General features: G+C 31.1%; 1 protein-coding gene across 16 annotated transcripts in view; it reads left to right on the forward strand.

The window, feature by feature from the left end:
• The first annotated feature begins 2,891 nt into the window (after positions 1-2,891).
• LOC143085539 (uncharacterized) overlaps positions 2,892-23,164 on the forward strand; it is a 38,428-nt gene continuing 18,155 nt past the window's right edge. For 2 of the 16 annotated variants that reach the window (XM_076261943.1, XM_076261951.1), the window contains exons 1-4: positions 2,893-3,010; positions 13,571-13,707; positions 21,829-21,942; positions 22,818-22,931. In XM_076261943.1, the coding sequence (XP_076118058.1) occupies positions 13,584-13,707; positions 21,829-21,942; positions 22,818-22,931 (352 nt within the window). In that variant the 5' untranslated portion in view covers positions 2,893-3,010; positions 13,571-13,583. Of the gene's footprint in view, positions 3,011-8,554; positions 8,712-12,430; positions 12,575-13,570; positions 13,708-21,828; positions 21,943-22,817; positions 22,932-23,164 lie in introns of those variants that run through there. The other 14 variants (XM_076261944.1, XM_076261953.1, XM_076261947.1 and 11 more) reach the window with 13 other exon arrangements.

Here is a 23,164-nt window from a genome sequence, read left to right on the forward strand (position 1 = left end):
CGACCTTTTAGTTGAAGTCCTTGTCCCGTTCATCATATAAATCATTTCTTATCAACCTCTGGCATCACATCTACTGCAAAACGTCATATACATGTAATTCAGTCCATCATTGTTCTGTAATAATCAACAATAAGCTTATTAAAATTTACGATTTTCTCTCAGTGACATGCTTATGTTCCGAATCAAGTTGTAATATGCATTGAGAATTTTTAATATACCGGTACTTTTATCTTAATTATAATTTGTGGCATGATGGTGGAAATTTTTAACGACCTTGACTGGATATACAGCCCTCGCATAGTCGATTAAGGTGGCATGGTGCTAGAAGTTTTTTACGACCTTGGCTGGCTATTCACCCCCTGCACGGTCAGTATTAGGGTGGTATGATGGCAAAAGTTTTTAACAACCTTGCCTGGTTATCTACCGGGTGTCTTCCTCCGTCTAGGATAATGAAGTAGCAGATAACAATAGGTCTAGATCTTTAATGAAATGTGCAAATTTTGAAAGTAGTATGTAATTCATGTGTAAGACTTTTAATGTTAATATAGAAAAGAAAGTTTTTTTATCATATTTTCGGCTGTATTTTCTAATATACACAATATTTTTGTTTTATACATTTTTATTAAACTTTGCTAAATAAGGGTAGATAACTCAAAAAGTAGGGGATATAACCAAGATAAAGTTATTTTATAATAGAAAGTGTTGTGCATTTTCGTATTTTAATATGAAGCAAGAAAACAAATTCGGTGACCCCATTTTTTAATTTTTGTATCTGAAAGCATGTTATAAGAGCCATCTTCTCACATTTTAAAATTCTATAGTTTATTTAATCTATACAACATCTGACAATTTTGCACAACCTAAAGTGTGAACAAAATTACGGTGACCCATACTTTTGATTGGTTTTTTTTTAAAAATAAGCATGATAAAAATTTTGACATATCACTCAAAACTTCTATGGATTTTAATGAAGACCTCCCAGCCGTATTAATTTATTTTATCCATGTGACTTTTAACTTGATGCGTATTTCATTCAGTCTGGGACTTATACATGGATTTCATTTTTATGTACTGGTCCCAGATTCACTCAGTCACTGATTAAGGAAAATTGATTTTAAATTCGTTCAAAGTTTTTATAAAACATCAGGATTTACGTTTGCCGTCAATTTCACGGATGTCGACAACAGGAACGATTAACTCATGGCGTAACGCCATTTGGTATTTATAATTGTTTATCATTTTGAGGGTAGGAATGCCCTTTAGTCGTCTAACTGTCATTTTCGGCTACCGTTAACGTCAATTTGGTTAGAATTTTACCGTGATTGGTAAAAATATCCTTATCATGATTCGTCGGTTTTACACGGGAAACTTCACTCTAAAATTTAAGATATAAAAGGGACGATTTTTCGTTCCCTATTGCTAATTTCCCCTTTTTGGATGGTTATGTTCCTTTGGCACCATCTTACGGTGTTTATATTTCACAACTTAATTAATTGTTCACTATGCCCGTACGTAATCGATGTATTACTGGTAAATTAATCATTAAGTCAGGGATTTCGTCACTACAAATTACTTAAAACCTCTACTAAATTCTTCCATAGATATAAAGATTTGGTTTTGAAGTTTGGTTGTACCTGTAAAAAACCGTAAAAAACTTCTTTCAAACGGGATAACACACAAAATTTTACAGAAATGTTGTTTACCGTACCCGGAAATTTAGAAACGATCCTGGTAAACTTTTAAATAAACTTATCTTAAAAGGTTATCAATTCAACACTGTAATTAGATCACTGCAAATGTTTTTATTGGTATTAATATTGAATTTGTTATCAGTAAGTTAAAAGCAAACTAAATGTTATTGTTATATACATAAACACATTCATGGATCTACAATCTGTCGATACCTGTATCTTGGCATTGCCCAAGGTCATGTTTTTCTGTGACTGTTTATGACGTCTTTTCACTAAATCCATTGGATGTTGGATGTGTACTGATTGATAATTTAGTCTAAGATGCATGATTTTTTTTATTGGTTAGGGGCTTTGAACTAGCTGTCAGTAATCGGAGTTCTCCCAAATCTGTACTGAATGTCATTTTGTTGTTGGGATGTACAAGTACCCGACCACGTCCACTTGTATTTTCATCCATCTGATGAGTTAAGCTTGTTTTCAAATGATTTTTATAGTGTGTTCTTATTTTGTACTGTAACACCACTGTCCCAGTTTAGGGGGAGGGTTAGGATCCCGTTAACATGTTTAACCCCGCCACCGTGATTCTCTATGTATGCGCCTGTCCCAAGTCAGGAGCCAGTTATTCAGTGGTTGTCAACTGACAATGCAGTTTGGGCTTTGCTCATTGTTGAAGGCCGTACGGTGACCTATAGTTGTTAATTTCTGTGTCATTTTGGTCTCTTGTGGAGAGTTGTCTCGTTGGCAATCATACCACATTTTCTTTTTTATATATAAAGAGAAAGGATTTGAGTATATAAATCCTTATAGTCAGAGGGCTCAAATAATTATCGGTACCGTTATCAGTGGCGGATCCAGAAATTTTCATAAGCGGGGGCCCACTGACTGACCTAAGAGGGGGCCCGTTCCAGTCACGCTTCAGTGATTCCCTATATAAGCAATCAAATATTTTCCCAAAAAGGGGGGCCCGGGCCCCCTGCCCCCCCCCTAAATCCGCCTCTGGTTATTTTGGGAAATGATTTAAAGAGATTCGTCAAAATCAGTCGTTTTTTTTATTATCGTCAATAAGAAAGTGTACATTTTACCTCCATGCACCTATTATTACCGTTAAAATCATTTGGCAGGAATTTTTATCGTTATATAGTAATCTTTGCTTTGACGAAATTAAGTGAATGTGCACTTGTGAATGACGTGTTTGGCTAGGTGCGGGACTGCGTTTCAGTATTTACGTCGTCTCCTTCATTCGCGCACCTGCTCCAGCTTCCTGTTACATTTGTCATTGTGATTTTACGCTTGGTTGTATTGTTTTCCAGTTAAACCGTGTAGGTACTTCAAAATAACTGTTTTATACAGAACAAAGGGCTTTGAATTTTGCAACTGCACCCACTCAGTGCATAATAAAAAAAAAAAATCGGACAGCTACACTCGAACTCCTGAAACAAGCCAAAGTTGTAAACATTTTCCCGCGTAAAATTATAATTATTGCTTATTTTGAAAAAGCCAACATTGACATTGCTCATTCAGTGTACAATATCAAGTCGTTTAGGCATAGGCTATAGAAATACATACAGCACTATTTTTTGGGGTTTTGGAAGATAGTATTTCTTATTTTTTATACAGTTTTTTTGTTATTTGTGTATGTTGTGATGTTGCACTATTGTTTCAGGTTAGGGTGAAGGTTGGCCCCTATTAAACGATTAAATCTGCTTCTTATGTATCAAAGGTATTGCACCAATGGTTCTATCAGGCTGCCACTTAAATTTGAAACTTATTTACTAAATACTAGTATACATATTCATTTTATAAATATGTTTTTGGTGTGGGTTAGGGAGCTACCATTTGATTTTTATGGGGGGGCTAGGAGGAAATTTGAAAAAAATAGGCAGGACAGGAGTTTTGAGTAAAAAAAAAGGCAGGATGAGACACTTGCAAAAAAAAAAAGTCAGGACGACAATTTAGGTAAAAAAAGTCAGGATAAACTAAAAAAAAAAAAGGCAGGACCGAACAGAGTGAAAAATAAAAAGGCAGGACAGAGATTACAGCTAAAAAAAAATGCAGGACAAAATTTTTCATCCTAGCCCCCCCATAAAAATCAAATGGTAGCTCCCTTATAATTTATAGGTTCATGTATGTAGAATGTAGAAGATATGGTATGAGTGCCAATGAGAAAACTCTCCATCCAAGTAACAATTTTTAAAAGTAAACCATTATAAATCTTGTTCATTTATAGAAGTCTGTCAAATTTTGAATAAAAAAAAACATTGTACAGTTACTAATCTAAGCTTAAATTCTATAATTTATTATTGAAGCATGTGCTGTAAGCCTGCTTGCATATTAAATGATAATAACCAAAAACATAAGTTTAGGTCACAGTATTACTTCCTCTTATGGACATTTTTGGGGAAAGACGGCTTTAAGCCGTCAATTCCCTAATGGGGTTGGCCAGAGTATCATTCCCTCACGTCAATCATTTTGTTTTGATAGTTTGGAAACCCCCTCAAAATGTCATACTGAAATTGATGACAAGGAGAACAGATTGACTTTAAATACATTTTTTACACATTTCCCTTCTGTTTCTCATGAAATTATCGTATATTGAGCTTTCCCTTACACTATATACGTTTCTTTTACAGTCCGGAAAAATCAGTATTACGAAATATTCTAAATATATCTAACCTATTTGTTGGAATGCCACACTACACAGGGATATCCTTTATTCAGAATCATTATAAAAATCATTCACAGTACTTGTATACTAATTTAAAATCCGTATTTGTTAAATATAAACCTAATGATGTTTGCTGTAGTGTAGATGATTCACGCACCAACATGAAATACTTGAATCTGAGGCTATAATCAGATAATATGTAGGTCAACTTTCCCGGTAAACAATGTCAATGGGGATACATGAGATTGGGGAGAGAAAGGGCAGTTTTCATTGTTTCTGTAAAGTTCTGTTTTAGAATCTTCCTCCAATTCAGGAGCACCTCAATTGATGAGTGTTTCTGAACATTTAAAATGTGACATTTAGTATATGATAAGTAGTCTTCTATATAAAAAAAATGTGTACCAACATAATTATTGAAATGGTTAAAAAAAAAAAGAAAATGTTGCTTTTTGTAGTTTATACCTATTGAGAGCAACTGCAGTTTTCATTCTTTCTGTAAAGTTACGTTTTTAGAATCTTTCTCCAATTAAGGAGCACCTCAATTGATGAGTAATTACCCACTAAAATGAAAGTTAATGTATATGAACACTAAAAATGTCACATGAAGTATATATATGATAAGTAGTCATCAATTAAAAAATAATTTTGCGTACCAACATAATTATTGTAGTGGTCATTTTTTTTTAAAATATTGCTTTTTGTAGTTTAAAGCTATTTATTCATGAATTTTACATATCAAAATGTGGGATCTGGAAACAAACTTCACACAGCTTTTATATCAATCATATTTGATTTTATAAGTACATGTATCTCTGTGATGAGAGTTGTAACTGGGAACTTTATCAATGGAAAATTAAAACTGAATAGATTTTTCAGTCCTCACTTTCTTGAGAATATTGTCACAAAAAATTGAGAATAGTCTTAGCCTGCCGTTCAGTTGTACATAATTAAAATTTTAAAATATAATGTAGTAGTTGTTAAATTCAATTGAATTTTAGATAATTAACTCCCAACTTAATCAAATGTTTTGATTTAGAAGGTGCAGATCTCATTGGTCCAAATTGTCTCTATGATGAATTCTTGACTAAGGAAATGAAATAACAATAAACAATAATTAGTTTCATTATTGTCAGCCTTTCTATATGTTCTAGCTGTTCTTTTGATCATTCTTTGTATGTAGACTATCAAAAGATACCCCCCTAAAATTTGGAACAATGGCCGTCTTTTCCCTTCAGAGCTCTTCAGCTCTTTGATTGTAATTAACATGAAAGTTGTATTATCATATCATATATACTATATTTATATATATATACTTATTGCGTGTATATGTAGTCTAACAGTTATTGTTAAATCAAACTAGCAAAGACCAACCATCAACATTGAATTCTCTAAATAACAAAAAACATTAAGATAAGATCAGACAATTATACAATCAATTATTAATTTATTATGCCTGTAAATTGATATAATGACCCTAATATCTACATCTTCAGCTGATATTAGGTAAAAGTAAACTTTGATAACTGAGAACTAACAGTTGTGTGATAAAACTTTCCCATAATATATTATATTTAATTGTTATAGACCTTTGATTCGAACTGTCCTTCCCATATTGCTTGACATTTTTTTCTAACACTTTTTTCATTGACGCAAAGATGTGATTAAATATAGAGGCTGTAAGTGTTAAGTGTAAATTGTAAAGTTGATTGCCTAAAACTGAGTCTATTTATCGATAAATTCAGTTAAAATGTATCTTCAGATGCTAGTCCTTTACCTTAAAGAATCTTATTTCCAAGTTTTAAAATTTTCCATGAAGGTTTAAACAAAGTTATTGATGTCTAAAAAATGTAATCTTAGACTGTACCTAAATGCTAACTCCACTTATCAATTACATCTAATTTAACTTTGGTAGGCTTGCTTGCTCTGTTTGTATAAATGTTAATTCAAGCTTTGTTATCGACATTGACATCTCCAACAATATAATATATATTGGCATATTTTAACCTGTAAATATTATATTTAAATTTGATTTGACGTTATCCCAATTACGATTCCAGAAAAAGCAAGCAAGCTAACCAAAGTCTTACTTTACATGCATTAGAAAATTAGCTGTAATTTAGTTACTGAGTGTGCTACATGTACCATGTAGTATTAGAGTAAAGCAGGCAAGGATATTTACAGTGGCTGGTCTCTCAGTTCCATTTCTCTTTTTCGATAGACAATGATGGAATAATAAATTTTATCAAGACCCCATCTATTCCATTTGAATAGTAAATCCAATGATTAAATGCCAATTTGAGATTTACTGCAAATATTAAACAACAGTCAGTGACACAACAGTTTTGTCTTTATAAAGTATGAAGAGTTATCTTTCTTTGGTCCATAAGATAGATTGAAGAGAGGTGAGGGAAAAACACAAGCTCACATAATTTTACATACAGTTAACCTGTATGGTTAATGTATATTTCTAGTTGATATGGACCAGAATGAGATATTTGTACAATGCATTATGAAACCTTCAAAGGCTTCTCTAGTATTATGCTTGAATTATTTAACGAATATATAATGATGAGACTCTACACAATTGAACAAAACAATATCGGAGGATGGACATTGGTGGCCTTGGGCTGTTTTTTGCTCTTTGGTTGGGTCAGTGTTTAATTATTTGACACATTCCCGTCTTACATTTTCTATTCTAATATGATTGCTTTTTGATATTGATTATTAATTTCCTTGCAAATTTTAAAAGGGTTTTCTAAAGAAAAAATCTAGTTACATGTATAACATGTTTGAAGATATTATTTGATAATTTCTTTACAAGAGCTATAGGAATTTAATTGTTTTAGGTTGAATAAATCTTAAATGAATCTTTATATTTGTAAAACAGAGCTATAATCTGATATAAACCATTCTTAACATCTTATTAAATTGTATTTTAAGTTGAAAAGAGCAAATTCTTTTTTAGTCTAAAAACTTATTTTCTTTTCTGTGCTTATATTTATAAGCTGCATGTACAGTTCAAAGATAGTCATCACCCCCCCCCCCCCTTTTTCCCCTTTAAAAAATAAATAAAATAGATAGATGTAGAGATTTCTGTAAATAAAGAATAGTGTGTTTAAGCATCTATATTATATAAGTTTTGTTTAAGATGTAAGTTTGTACATATTATAATTTGTTGATACAAGTTTATCTTTTCAAATGATTCAGTTTAATAGCTTATATTCAAATGTATACACTTCAACCTAACATTTAGTGCTATTCTCCTTGTCCTCAAATTGGAAATAGGGACACCTTAATGGTTTAAAATCTTGTTTTATTTTTCTCTTAATTACCAAAATCATATCCATAAAATGACATTTTGTTATCTTCTCGGGTGTTTGTTACTAAGGTCATCAGTATAAGACTGTATCATGTACATGTAGTCATAAAAATTTGACAGAAATATTTGGAAAGAAAGACTGTGTGCTTGCATCATCCATGTGTGTTTAGTGGTTAGAAAACACTGATAATATGTACAAAACATCTTGTACACAACAGACATATACATATATCTCTACTCTAGTAGGAGTTGGTATCATAATACTAAAGTGTTCAAGGCCAGGGAAAAGACTACAATCAAGTATCTATTTTATTTTGCAGGATAGATTTTACTATTGAATTAAAGCTATTTATATGTTATGTCTATAAGACTACAATAGGATCGAGATCATCCTACACTAACCTATACTACCTTGTCTCTCCTCATTGTTTAAATTAATTTAAAATCAATGAAAGTGCGTGTAAATGCAATCTTATATGAATTGTTATTTAGTTTAAAACATGTACAATGTAATACAGATTGGTTTACAAATCAGTTGATATTTATGGAAAAGGATTTATATTTTTATAACCTTTTCTAGTTTGTTCCCATGTTATGCCTGTGTTACTTATTAAAAGATGCATTTAATATATACATGTACTATGCAGATTAAACTTAATTATATTTGTATAACTCAAGGACGAATAACTAACAGTATTTTTTATCAGTTTATATATAATAAAGTGATCAAACTTATACTACTTAATTTTTATGAAGATATATATGTAAGATTTATTAATGCTAGTAATTGTATTTAATATTGGTATTATTGGTAATTTTAATGACCTTTTACAATGAGCCATTATTGAAGGTCTTTATATAGTTGATAACTTCCCCTCATCAAAATGTCATTTGTCCATGTTTGTACATTGTTCATCCAACCAATTTAGGAAGTGACAGTGTAGTATTAGTCACGCCACTCTTACACACAATTATATAGTACACAAAAGGACAACATCTGTCACACTAACTTTGTCTGTTGGAGTTGTTGTTGCATGTATGTAGATTTTTTTCTCCGATAATATTTTAGAGCATGTATGTTTTTTAACTTATTTTCTATTTTTAGCAGGTGGTATAACTTATATTAACTTTATAATGATGTGAAAGTAAACATTGTTTCCAGTGAAACATGATATTTTTATTTTATATTTAAGGTTGAAGCAATATAGATTGATACACAAGTGTTCAATAAAAATAACCTGTTCTTAAATAAGAAAGAAAAAATAAGGAAATGATAAACACTACTTTTAACTTATAAAAACGCAAAAAAGGATTTCTTATTTTCATTTCCTCAACTTTTTCAGTTTCTCTAAGACAATGTAAGATAAGAACCCAATTTTGGTGTGATAGTTGTCTTTGATTTACTCAGTTGGCCAGTATAAGCTTTCAAAATCACTTTATCTTGACTTTTCCCCCCTTGTGTTCCTGTAACCATTTACAAGTAACTTTTAGAAATAAATTTTCTTATTTGGATCCACTGGAAACTAGATATACATGTGTATATTGTATATACATGTATATATATTCAAGTGCTGTGCTCCCATAAGTCCTGCATCTGCACGACATGTACATTGACCATCAATTTGGATTTGTGGGTTTTTTTGTATGAAAAGAATCTTTACAGTTAGTTTTTGAGGGGTGTGTGACCTTGTGTAAAGCAATAGTTCTGACCCTACCAAAAATATCCTCTTTTCCATTGATAGTCCAAATTTAAGACCTTTTATCCTGTTTGGTCCAATTTAAAAATCTAAATAACCAATTTATTTGTTAAAAAAATAGTTCTTGTTCTGACTTATTGAACCAGACTACACGAAATACGTCGGACCGTCGGACAAATCCGGTGAATAATGGATCGGTCTGGTAAAATTTTGTTGAATTCCGGTCCGAATGTCCGGTGTTTTTTTTCATGGAACATTCTAGCAAAATTGACAAACGATCTCAAATTCATTTTCATCTTTATTATTCATCACAGCGATGTTTATTTTGTTCAACCGCTAGCTTTATGCCGAACATCGACAACCAGTAATGTGTAAATCCGGGTAAAAACATATCTGACTGTCAAAAACAACAATGGATGCCATCATTGGCACAACCGGAAATGTAAATAAAACCGGATCAGATTCTGGGAACGGATAAGGATAATTCCGGGTTTGCCGATTTAAATACAATAAATGAATAAAAATCCAAGCAGATCACAAAATTAAGCTATGAAATATAACCACAAGAATTGAAAACCAAAAGATATATGAAAAAGAAAGAAGAAACAGGAAATAATATTTTAAACAGAAACTCTAAATTATGTTTAGTTCACAAACATTGTCAAAATCCAATAAAATGGGACATTACTCTTCACTGAAATGCATTCAAGCAATTGTGCACAACTTTCATAACAATATTCCCTCTTGTTACATCATTTTGTTTTAATTTGTGCATTTTGGGGAGGAGTAGGGCACAACAAAGTCATATGTTTGTTGTTTTTTGTCGGATAATATACAATTAGATGTAAAAAAAAAATTGGTCTGGTAAAATTTCATTCGGTCTGGTAAAGCTAGGATGCTTACCAGACCGAATGTCCTGTAAAAATAAAATTCATTCGCGTAGTCTGTTGAACCTGAATATGCATGAAGTACTTGCCACTGCAAACACACATCCATCATTGAAACCAGTTAACAATTATTTCTTATATATGGTCATTATGATCTGGATGTCCTAGTAGTCAAAGTACAACCCTTCAAAATAACTAGTCAAAGATACCAGGTTTATAATTTATTACATCAGACAATTTTCATTAAAAAGATACTACGGTAAATATGCAGGAAATTTATCCATTAGACATTAAAACAATTATCAATCCACTTTTCAGATCTGTAGGTCTATTTGTACAAAATGAATTTAAATTTAACTCTGGTCTTGTGGAAGTATATGTCATAGTGCATGCAATTTATCATGATTGGGATGATAGGTGGTTTACCTTGGACTGGAGCACCAATTTCCCCCACCTTAAAACTTGCCACCATAAAATTATGAAAAATCAGAAAATGTGTCAAAAACAGTGGTTAACCAAATTTAACAATTAAAAATGCAATTTGTTAAAAAGAGTGACCAAAAAAGTAACATTGAAACAACAAATTCAGAAGGCAAAATTTCTACCCCTGTATAACATCCTGTCAATTGGAAGTTATATCCTTTCTGAATTCTTAAGGATTAAAATCATCATTAATTGGCTAATCTTTCAAGTCCAGGAAATGGTCCTTCTGCCCCTCTTCATTGACCCTTTCTTAAAATCAAAGTTAGCTAAAGCTTGCAATTCTAAACATGTTTTTGAGTGCTCAATCCTCCTCATGTCCTGAGAGGGTGCTGCAAAAGCACAAAATAAGAGCAAACTTAAAATCATTGGGAAACAGCTTAATGACCGAAATAAGATTCATGTAAAGCACAAAAATCAACCAACAAAAGGACAAAAAGTACCTATCTAAGAGTATTCACAGTAACTGAAAGTGTTAAAAGTGTAAACCAAGATACATGTGCCAAGATTTCTATAGAAACACTCTGACACAGATTTTACTACCTTTGGTCCTCAGTGTAACATGAGGGCCAAAGGTAGTTGAAGATTAACTAACAATGACATGGTAAAAAAAGAAAATATGACCTAAAGATATTAATTGCTTGAGAGAATCATAGCATTATGCAATGCCATTATATATGTTTTGACAGGATGTTAGACTACAAGTGTATATAAGCAATGTATAGTGTGTAATGTTTAAAATTCTTAACCTTTTACTCCATGTTAAGTATCTTAGGTGAATGTCAAGACAAAATTGAATAAAATCTTTTCAAATTTCCTTATTCACAAATATGACTTAAAAATTTGCACTTAGATTTTGAATATGATCATGATCATGATGTTTTTCAATGCCAGTTTATTACAGTTAGCTAATAATTGTATGCCATGCAATGAAATCAGAAAAGCAAGCTGTTCAGGTGTTCTCTTTTTTGATAACATTTCTTTAGCTCAATTTGAATAGTTCAATACAGCTGTACATGTATTGACTAAAAGTGTCACACTGGAACAAATTTTTGTTTATGCTATTGGTCATTTGCACATGTATTTTTTTCTAATTTCAGTTGTACATGTATTTATAAATAAGTTTTTATAAAGTGTTTTTTTTTTTAAATAGTAATAGTTGGTTTGTGGGGCATTACTCATTCATGTATAAAGTATATTCTGTTCATTCTTAAAATAAACCACAGTTTCACAATTAATAACATAATTTTTCCCTGTAGCAGTAATACTATCATTGATACTGAAATACATGCACGTCTGCATGTACATGTAGGAAAAATTATTTTTGGGATTCAGTTTGACAAAAATAAATCAACTTCTGGGGGTACCTTATTTATATAATATGTATCAGTTTAACCTAAGCCCTAATTTTGAGATCCTGGTCAAATAGGATACAGATTACTTAAAAGATGCTTGGGTACATGTATAATAAAAGGGTCATTTGGGGGGAATAGACAATAGGTCAGATTCGAATGTTAAATATTTGAACTTTTATCTGTAATAAAGTTTATGACCTGAAAATAAATATTTACCCTTTCTGTTTAAAATACCTTGTTTATTTACCTGTAATTCTCCTACGTAAAAGCTTGTGCAATTTATTAGATGATGGTTTTATTTCATTGTCACCCTACCTGTACCTCACGATATTGATATTACCTTTACTAGAGTGAGTTATTTCCTGTTGACGAGGTTTTAGGAAATAGCTTGACAAAAGATCATTTTGAAATATTTACTAGGAGGAAATCTTACTTGTTCTTATTCATAGTGTTAATCGATTGTCAATTTATATAAAAGTGGTAAGTATATTTTCTGACTTATTTTTTCTAATTACATCGTGTGCAATAATTGTTTTCCTGTTTTTAATAGGTTTATAATTAAGCAACCGAGATTTTTTTATGTCATAATTTAAATTTATAAATAGTGTCTTGCTACATGATATTTAATAAGATTAAGTTTGTAACTTTTTATTCTAATTAACTAAATGTTGATAAATTGTTTTCATGATTGACTGTAAAGAAAGAATGCAATGTTGTAACATTTCTCAGGTAAAAATATGTGATAAAAGGATGTAGTGATTAAACATCCAGGATTTTCACATCACAGAATCTTTTTTATCTTTCTTCTTCAGTTATTTTGAATTAACATTCAATTTGAAATTACCATTCAACTGCAGATGTTTCTCAATTGTGTCTAATGAAATATGTGAAATTATTTGGTATCTTCAAGAAATTTACTTCTATATATAAGAAATAATACACAATTTTGGAATACTCTTTTAACTATTCACTTTTTAAAATTGGACTTATTTTATACATGAAACAATGTATAACTCTTCTTGTCAAGGTTCAGACCATTGTCCATTCGAATTCACTGAAGAATTACTGAAGTTCTGCAGTAACTTGCTTATTATTTTTGTATATGTATGTTTGATAAAAAAATGAATAGGAGTAACAGTTTTCATGTAGCAATAAGTCAGAAACTTTGCAAACACTGTCAATTCAGAGTTCATAATAGCTGAATTTGAACCTATTCAGCTATGATTTCACTAGTTTTAGCCATTCAGCAACTACTGTTCACATCAAGACTCGTACCCCTTTATAATTAAAATTGAAAATGGAAATGGGGAATGTGTCAAAGAGAAAACAGCCCAAAGCTACAGTTGTATAAATTAATTATGGTTATAATCCTGTTTTATACTGTCATTAGACTCGTAACATCAGAAACCACAACTTCTGAATGACAAAATCTTCTTCTTTTCATCATATATCTGAATTATCTTTTTTCTACTTCAGATATTAACTAGTCATGGCCACTAAAGCAGCCCTCCCAAGTGCCGACCCTCAATTGTTAGGAGCTATCTCCAAGGCCACACCAGAATCTCTACACCATGTGCAGACTGATGTGAAGAATCCACTGCCTAGTAAAGAAGGTAAGACAAAAACAGTCCAGAAAACATTTATAACTGATAATGGCTTGGATTGATATAGACTTGTCTAAGTCCAAAAAAAATCCTTCTGAAACCATTAGCAATTCACTGCTTTTGATTAAGGGGGTTGGAAGAATTCTTTTCCTAGAAAATGTATGTCATGTATTTAAAAAAAAAACATTTTTTTCCTTTAAGGAGGATAATGTTCAATTTCCTATAAAAAAAAAAACCACCTTGATTGTTGCCAAATATTTACATGTATTTTCCTTTCAGGTTTAAATGTTCTGTAATTGATGATTGTCACTGTTAACTTATAATGTATGAATAAGTAAATTTGTGTATAATGTTACCATTGAGAAAGCAACAAAATGTATAAGATTTTATAGTGGGTTTCACCTTTATATTTGTTATCGCAATATTCTTGCACAATACTCAATAGCTTTTATCACATGAATTCAGATATGTTCATTTTCATACAATAAGAACCCTATCTGCTATATATAAAGGATAGGAAGGAAGGAGAAATCACACATTTGTTAGGAATGCACATCTCAAACCACTAGATGCACATGCTCTTTATCCTTGGGTTAACCTTCAAGAACCTTTTACCAAACTTAAAACCTTTAACTTTTTTGTAATCAGCTTTCATGAGATGTAAGTAGTGTGTAAAAAGATATAGTGCAGCCTTACACAAACAAGTGTAACACCACACCTGGTATTTTACAAAGCAACCTTTCAGTATAGCAAACTTTTAATATCAATCAGTTTGCATTTAACAAATGAAGTAATCTTTGTGTAAGGAAGGTTTTTATCAATCAGGCTTGACTTCACCTGAAAATTGAACAATTTATCTTGTCTCAATAATGATGAATTAATCAGATTTCCTGTATAAAATGTCAAGTGATATGAAATTGTTAAAGTTTGGTGTAGGATTTACATCTTATACCATATTTAACCCAATAAATCATTGCATCTAATTTTGTTTGTCTACATCAATTCCCACTAAAACAGACAAAAGTTAGTACATTTGTAAAATTAAAAGTCTGCATCAGGAATATAGATGTATCCTTTAAAATCGGTAAAATGTGGATCATCAACGTAACAGAAGAATCCAGTTAAGCTATTGCCACCTACGTTAATCTTTTTATATTACTCAGCAATACAGACTAAGCTACTAGAGATATTTTTACAATGTTGGCTTCTGGCTTGTTGTAAGTGGACATCTATTGTCGTAATGAGTTGTTCATTCAAGTTGCTTACACAACAGTTTTATAAGTTTAAAACTTTTCACATTTGTTCATGTTTTAAACCCTCAATGTCATTCTACATAATTACACTACAGTTAGAGTAAATTGTTTAATGAAGTTACATGTATTGACAAAGGTTGACCTTTGGTATATAACGCATTAAAAAAACTCAAAATTGGTCTTGTGAAGTACTCTAGATCTGCACGTTTGTAAGAATAATGGTTTAAAGGTGTGTGCAGTGATTTTCCTTAACTCTCAGAACATATCTAAGAACTTTGAAATATGTCTAAATCTGTCACAGTGAACTTTGCAAAATATCCAAATCAATCCGTAGCTTTTTAAATTCTATAATATCAAGAGGTGGATTTAAGGCCCCCCCTTTTTGTGGGAATCATTGAAGCATGACTGTAGCAGCCCCCCCCCCCCCCCCCCCCTTTTTAAGATAATCAATGTAAACATTACTGGAATTGCCACTTATATCTGTCAAAACTTGCCCTTCTGACCCTTGCATACTGTAATTTGATTATCATAACTGCATATATTATATACCAAGCATATTCTGTGTGATTCTTTCCATAGAGATTGTACATTAAATAATTGACATTGGTCAGTCTTCTCATTGATGGTTCAGGTCATCCCCATTGGTATGTCATACCTATACATGTATAGAAATTAGGTGTTGGTAGGTATCATATACCTGTCATATTTGATACACCTATCATTGTTAAGTATGAAATGTATATGATACCAGTGAATAATTACTTATGGATAAATAGTTATATGGAATGTAGACTTGTTACAAAGTAAACAATTATATTAACACCTTCACCTGAATTCATTTTTAAGAAGGAGACCAAGAAACTTCTTCTTCAAAATAAAATAGAAAAAGTTTTAAATCTTGACTAAAAATTAATGTTATTTTCTGCAAATTATGCATATAAATAGAAAAAACTTTATGTAATTGGGGAGAATGAGCTTTACTGGTATATTACAGTATATGGGTTAGAGGTTATTTAAAAGGTTCAATTATTCAAGCATCAAGTTCAGCCCACACAATGTTTTTATATGATAGAAAATTCAGGTTTGCACTGAGTCTTCATTTTGTAAAAATATTTTTTCCAGACTTGGGACTGCTACTTTCACTGGTAACATCAATACCATGGTCAGAAGTAAACTTGACCCCCTTAGACTTGGAATTGGTCTGGACTATGTTTTTAAGTTGAAATAAGACTCAACAAATATTTAGGTTCATCTGATGAAACTTTGTGTTATCAGTCTAGAAAACATAGACTGAACATTAGTAAATGCCCTAAAAATAAACACTCATCTTTAAAGTACAGTTTGAATAGTTATTTTTGATAGCAGCATGAGTCAGCCTTGAAAACTAAACACATGTATGATTATTTATTAGATTATTTGTAAAAATATGAGTGTCTGAGTAATAGTCATACATGTAAATGTTTTTGTTTTGCCTGAAAAGATAAAATTGGAATAATTTCAATATACTACCTAATTCTTTTATTTGTAAATGTATATTTTACTTTTAGTTGTTAAATGTAAAAGTTGGTTAACTTTACGTCATGTAAATGATCAAGGTAAACAAGGTCTGATATTTAATCAAACTTACTACACTTTTCTTAAACATTATCTGTTATGCTTGAATACACTTAATCTACACAAAATTTTACTTGCAAGCAGGGAGACCAGGTTCAAATAAGTACATTGACATTTTATCTGTATCTGTATAAGGAATGTCAAAATATGCACTAGACATGCAGTATATGCAAGTGAACATTTTATTTGCCCTTAAAATTGTTTAATGTCAGCAATTTCATAAAGCACACTAGTAATTTAAAACTTTAAAGTTTTAGCGTGTTAAGTAGTTTGGTTCCTTCCATTTTTTTTCAAAATAACAAAAAGGAGATATATCGATTAAAAAAAACCTGATTAATTCACTCAGAAATAGGTTTTCCTTCCACTTTGGAGGCAGATTTTATTTAAATTTTTATTTTCGCTGTTTTGTAGACCAAAAAAATAATCCACCTCCATTCACATTTCAAGATGGCCAATTGTCCTTCAATAACTTTATAATTAATTACTTTCGATTTATTTTAAAATCATGTTAATGAGTGGATATCTGGCTAAAAAATATGTACATAAGAGATGTGGTTAGTTTTAAAATCCTGTTCACACGGAAATATCTCTCATGTACATTGTTAATGATAAGATTAGAATGACCGTTTAAAAATTTCGTATTTAATTTACAATATCACATTGTTACTTGAGGAAGTTAAAATTATGCAAGGTTGGCAAAAAAAATCAAAATTTTTGGAATTTAAAACTGGGGAGAGGTTATAAAGAACAAAAAAAAAGTCATGATTGGTGAACAAATAAAATATTGCTAGAGTTGACATTTATGAATTTGTTTTCCAGGATTTTTAACAATGTTAGTTTTCAGGGAAAATTCTTCACACAAAATTTGATCTATTTAAGGAGATAATAGGTACATGTATACATGTCAATTAGACTGCAAAGATCAGCCATCAACACATAAACTCCCTGAAAAATAACCATGAGGATTTAACAAAAAAAAATTTCTTGAAAGACTAAAAGCCAGGATTTTGACTAGTTGAATTCTGAGTCCAAGTAAAACAATCGTACTCCAAATTATAACCACTTCATGGCCAAACCTTTCAATTTTAAACTTTATATTGTATTGCAGAGTACAGCATTTGTGCTTGAAATATCAAATCCAGTATTTTGGTTGGTGGATTTCTGAATAAGATATTCCAGAATTCAGACAAGCACATGAACTTGTGACAGATTTGAGTCAAAAGGAAAAACAGTTATCATGATATTCCATTGATTTATATTTCTGTGGAACTTGTGACTGCTGTCTTGTTGATAAAGATCCTATCCTATATCTTTGGCCCTTCCTACCAAAGCATCGCCACGATATAGCCTTTTTGTGCTAATGCGGCGTAAAGCAACCAACAATCAATCAATCCTACCAAAGCAAGATTTATATTCCAAACTTATTTTCATATTAATTTTTGTCCCATACCACAATAGAAAATTTTGTTCCCACATGTAAGTTGTTGACATAAGAAACTATTTATAAATTCTGACTTGTGTTATGACTAGTGCCTTGTATAAAGTTGTTTATATCACCACGCTTGAAGAAGCAGTAAATTTTAAATAGAGGTACATAATAAACTCGTACAAATACATGTATTGTCTGACCTTGTTATGTTAAAATGTTAAAATTGTACAACAAAACAACTACTAGTAATTAAATATATAGTGTCAATGTAAACTTCTTTAGTCTTTATAGGGTTGTGTTAAATTTTTTACTGAATAAATTGTCTTGTTTCACCTAGATGAATAATCCTCTGACTGAATAATAACATTTTGTGAGACAAATTTTATACATTTTACCAGTATGTTTAAAAACAAAAAATGTTTGGAATGCTCTATTTTTAATTGACAGTGACATTTATGTGGTTGGTGGTGTTGACAAGGCACAATAATCCTGTATGAAAAAATTTAGGCATTTATCTCAAGATATATATATAAAACACTGAAACCTTTTTTTATGGTCCAAAAAAATGAATTGAAAGAAATGTTTTATATAAAATAAGAAGATGTGGTATGATTTCCAAAGAGACAACTCTCCACAAGAAACCAAAATTGACAACTATGTTTACCAAACAGTAAAGAAATGTCTACAGTGGAAGACAATAATAATGTTGGCATAAATATAGTAAGAATGACATAATGACATCCTCAAGGTTAATAAATTGATAAGAAGATGAAAGATTACTTATATTTGGCATAATACCTACTTGTATACACACTCGGTGAGATTGACAGACTGATGAGACCAATTTACACCCTCTTCCTGTTATCAGACATTAATTCAAGTTTATCTGCCATTATAGTAAATAAAGCCTACTTAGTATGACTTTCTGATGTATTTACTTTCTGCCATGGCGGAGGGGGCATTAAGTTTTAACCCTTGTCTGTCCCCACGTACGTACGTCCCAAAATTAGTTTCTGTTCTCTGACTTTAGTTTGCCTCAACCAAATGCTATGAAACTAGCACAACATGCTTATAACCACAAAGCACAGATCAAGTTCGAATTTTGGTGGCGTCACTTTAACCGTTCTAGAGTTATACCCCTTTACAATTAGACAAATTGCAAAATATTGTTGTAGCTTGAGACTAAAAGCAAGGAATCAACATTTTTTGGAGCATGGTGAATACTCAATTTGCAGGAATGCTTATTTAAGAAAAACAAGTCATTACTAAAAAAAATTAAAAAAATAGTATTGAGACATTAGGTTGATATTTCAATTTCAGTGACACAAAGCATTTAGCAAGGATTAGTACACAATTCATTATACTTAAGTAAACTTCATGTACATGTACTATAATGACAATAAAACTTGAATCTATTTTGGGTAACAGCCTAAACAGGATGAAGGAATAATATGGTCTCATCATTAAGTCACTCTCAATGTCTGAGTGTTTTCCATATAAATAACAAAATCATAAGACATACATGTATCGGTGAATTCATTTTCTGATGAATAAACTGTAAAATTTGTTATAAATTTGCTTTCCAATATGAATCCCATAAAGCAAACATTATTTTTTGTTAATCACCAAGTGCTTTTCAGGTTATAAAGTATTTTTGTTCTTATACAAATTGCATAGTAGCAATACTTTTCACTTAAAATGTTTTAAACTATTTACTTGAGGTTAAGTATCTGTTTCCTGGCTAGAAGTAAATAATACACACTTGTTAATTTTTGAACAAACATAAGTGGGTAGGATGTCATTTGTAGTTGTCTTCTAAAAGCTGATTTATTTTAAAGAATTAAAAATTTTCAACCCCCTTATTAGAACAAGGATATGCACTCCTGGGATAACATGATCAGAAGAGTAAAGATTTAGATGAATTAAAACACATGCATATGTAACAAGAGAAATGTTGAGCTTGCATTTATATATGTGGCCTCATTTAATATATTTGTCAATATTTTCATTGATCAAAATCTTTGATCAAATGATGGAAATGACCATTGCTTTAGTTTAAACATATTTATTTTTAGTGGATTGGGAAAAAAGTTTTGCTACTAATATTAATCCCTTTCCACTTTGCGGATGTGAGTGCTGCCTTGTAGCGGCATTAGCCTGCTCTTTTTCGAAATCTTCAAAGGTGTCTTTTACATTACCATTGCTTTATCTGGGGTATCAATTTTGTATCTGCAACTCCTTTTACATGTTTAATATAAAGATTAAAATCTATTGTATCATTGCAAATAAAACAACAATCAACTAGATACCAAATTAAACCACTGTACTTGTTTGGCTTTATAAATATTTTAATATGAGCGTCACTGATGAGTCTTATGTAGACGAAACGCGCGTCTGGCGTACTAAATTATAATCCTTGTACCTTTGATAACTATTAGGACATTAGTAATTCTTGTATTTCATGTCATTGCCTATTTTAGTATGCTTTGGACAGGGATATAACATAAAAGACACAAAGTACCAATTTAAGAGTAATCACAGTTACTAAAAGCTAGTTGCTGATGCTTTTTTTTTTTAAATATTGGACTCGACATTTTTATAATTCATAAACAAATTGATATATTGAAGAAAAAGAGTTAAAATAATTTTTAAACACCTGGATGGTTGAGTTTAAGACAAGGTCATTGTACCACATTCCTCCCCAGGCAATAGACACTGTCTCAATCTATTGATTAAACATTTCAATGATGAGGATTATTTGTCATGTTATAGAATTTCATTAAAATATTTTTGATGTATAAGAACATAAAAATATATGTTGAATGTGTCTGTTAACTAAACAAGGTCACCCAACATAGTTTTGTTGTGTCTTGTATATTTTTTAAAAGATTCATGTGCCCCCCCCCCCCCCCCAAAATACATTTGCAAAGCATGGGTTGTCCTAAGCTTAACAAAGAATACAGTCTCCAACTATTTGAAGTGCATGTAAGATGATGAAGACTTCACACAAAGTACTCTTAATCTCTGAACACAAATGTCAAGATCAAATCTAAGAATGTTGGTATTTCGAATAAGACATGGCAAGCCTCAGGCTAAAATATTTAGTTTCACCTTTTTGCATGGCTAGTTTTGAAAGTATTTATTTTTCTGTAGTAAATTTCACTTTTCATTTTGAAATTTATTGGCCAAAATATGACCATCTTACAGTTTTTAGTGAAATAGATACTGAGCTAGAGCGTTGCATTTAAGATATTACGTTGTACAAGATGTCCTGTGGCAAAATTGTTCTTAAATAAGGGAGTTCCTCACATCTAAAGAATAATGCAAAGATCTCAAAATAAAGCAATCCCACATTCTGTTGTTTCTGCAGTTTTTCCTGAAGCACACTAAGTGATAGTCTGAAGCTATGATGTATGACAATATTATTGGTATCTGACAGACTATTAAATGATTTACATCAATTTTTCCTACTTTGTGATTAAAAAATCAAGGGGCCAAAAATGTGGTTTTATAATTAATGTCTTTTTAAAGACATTATTATAGTAAATAACTCAATCACTAAAAGCTTAAGCTTTATGAGTAAATTCAGAGTTGTACATGAAATTTGTATATAGATGTTCAGATATAATGAAATATCCTTGGTTGAATTCTTAGCATCATTGAATGTATTCATGACAAAAAGGTACAGGGAACTAACATGGTGGAAGCTAATAAACAAATATCAGCTTGCAGCATTTCTTATTTTTCAATCATCACAATAACTGTAAACTATTTAACTGTATTTTGCATGATTTAATATGATACTATGCACATTTCTCTGCATGCTATTTTTAGATTTACGACAGGAGAAGGATCACGAGAATTTAATACACAACTTGGAGGAATTTGATCCAACAAATCTCCATCACACTTCTACTAAAGAGCGTAAAATATTGCCAGATACTAACAGTGAGTTTACTCATGTCGTATCCCTGTTTGTTATGTTTCCTTTACGTGTTCCTCTGTTTTATAAATAGTGCACAGCGTAGTCATAGACACATGCAGCTTAGGCTTTTACCCGATTTTATATGCTTGTTTTTCGGGGCATTTTATTTCCTATTGAACAAATGGCTAGAAGTTGTTTACATGTATAAATTGATCCGTTTACAATAACACAGCTTTCAATATTTGTAAAATCAGCTAATTTTTTTTTTTCTTGGGAAAAAGACTTTTGTTCTATATAAGTACATATAAATCTTTATAAAATCGTTCAATCACAGGAAGTGTTTTACCTTTGGAAAAGTGTCAATTTAGCTAAGTGATTTCTTGATGGCTGATATGTGTGAAAGTCATTAAACTTTTCAACTTATTGACTAACATCTAATAAAAATTGTTTTGTAAAACGTAAAAGACACCTTTATATTAAAACAAATTTTATGGTGCAGAATTGAAGTCTGGCACATGCTTCATTAATATCAACTTTGCGTAGATACGATAGTGTTTCCTTATTTGGTGCTGCTCTGGCATGAATCTTTAGTTCTGTCCCCAATACATGCTTATTCCTTTGACTATGATTTATCTTCAGTGCAGTCTGATATTAAGTCAAGTGTATTGTGATATCCGACCTTGAGAGTCTATATTTAGATAACCTTTTGAAAGTAGAGTACACTGAGGATAAATAAAAGTCATACATTTTTTTATGGAATAGGAGCTGGAAAATATTAAATTCTTTACTGTCTTCTAATTTTACTTAAGCTTGCCATTTGTTGCATGTTTGTTATGTGGTATATATCCAATATAGATCAGCTTGCTTTTATATTATGCATGGCTTATTTTTACCTTAGTGCTAGCAGAAGAAAGATTAAGATATGATCACCTTAGCAGTATTAGCAGCTTTACTAAAGTTGAGCTCAACCCTATACAGCCAAATGAAAAGATAATATTACCAGGCCCACAGAGTATGTATTATTATCATTTGTGTGGAAGCAGCTGTAGGCAAAAACTATACTTGTTATGGATCATTTTAAAATGAAACATCTGTTTAGTAACATCAGCATTTAGAATGTTTCAAATGATAAATGACACTATTTCTCAAATGTATCCCTATGTATAAATCAGTTTATTTGACTCAACAATTGTCTAGACTTTGAATAGACAAAAACAAAGTTCATTTGTATATGGGCTTTGCTCA

Source organism: Mytilus galloprovincialis, chromosome 8 (assembly GCF_965363235.1).
Source record: "Mytilus galloprovincialis chromosome 8, xbMytGall1.hap1.1, whole genome shotgun sequence".
In the NCBI taxonomy this organism is placed as follows: domain Eukaryota; kingdom Metazoa; phylum Mollusca; class Bivalvia; order Mytilida; family Mytilidae; genus Mytilus; species Mytilus galloprovincialis.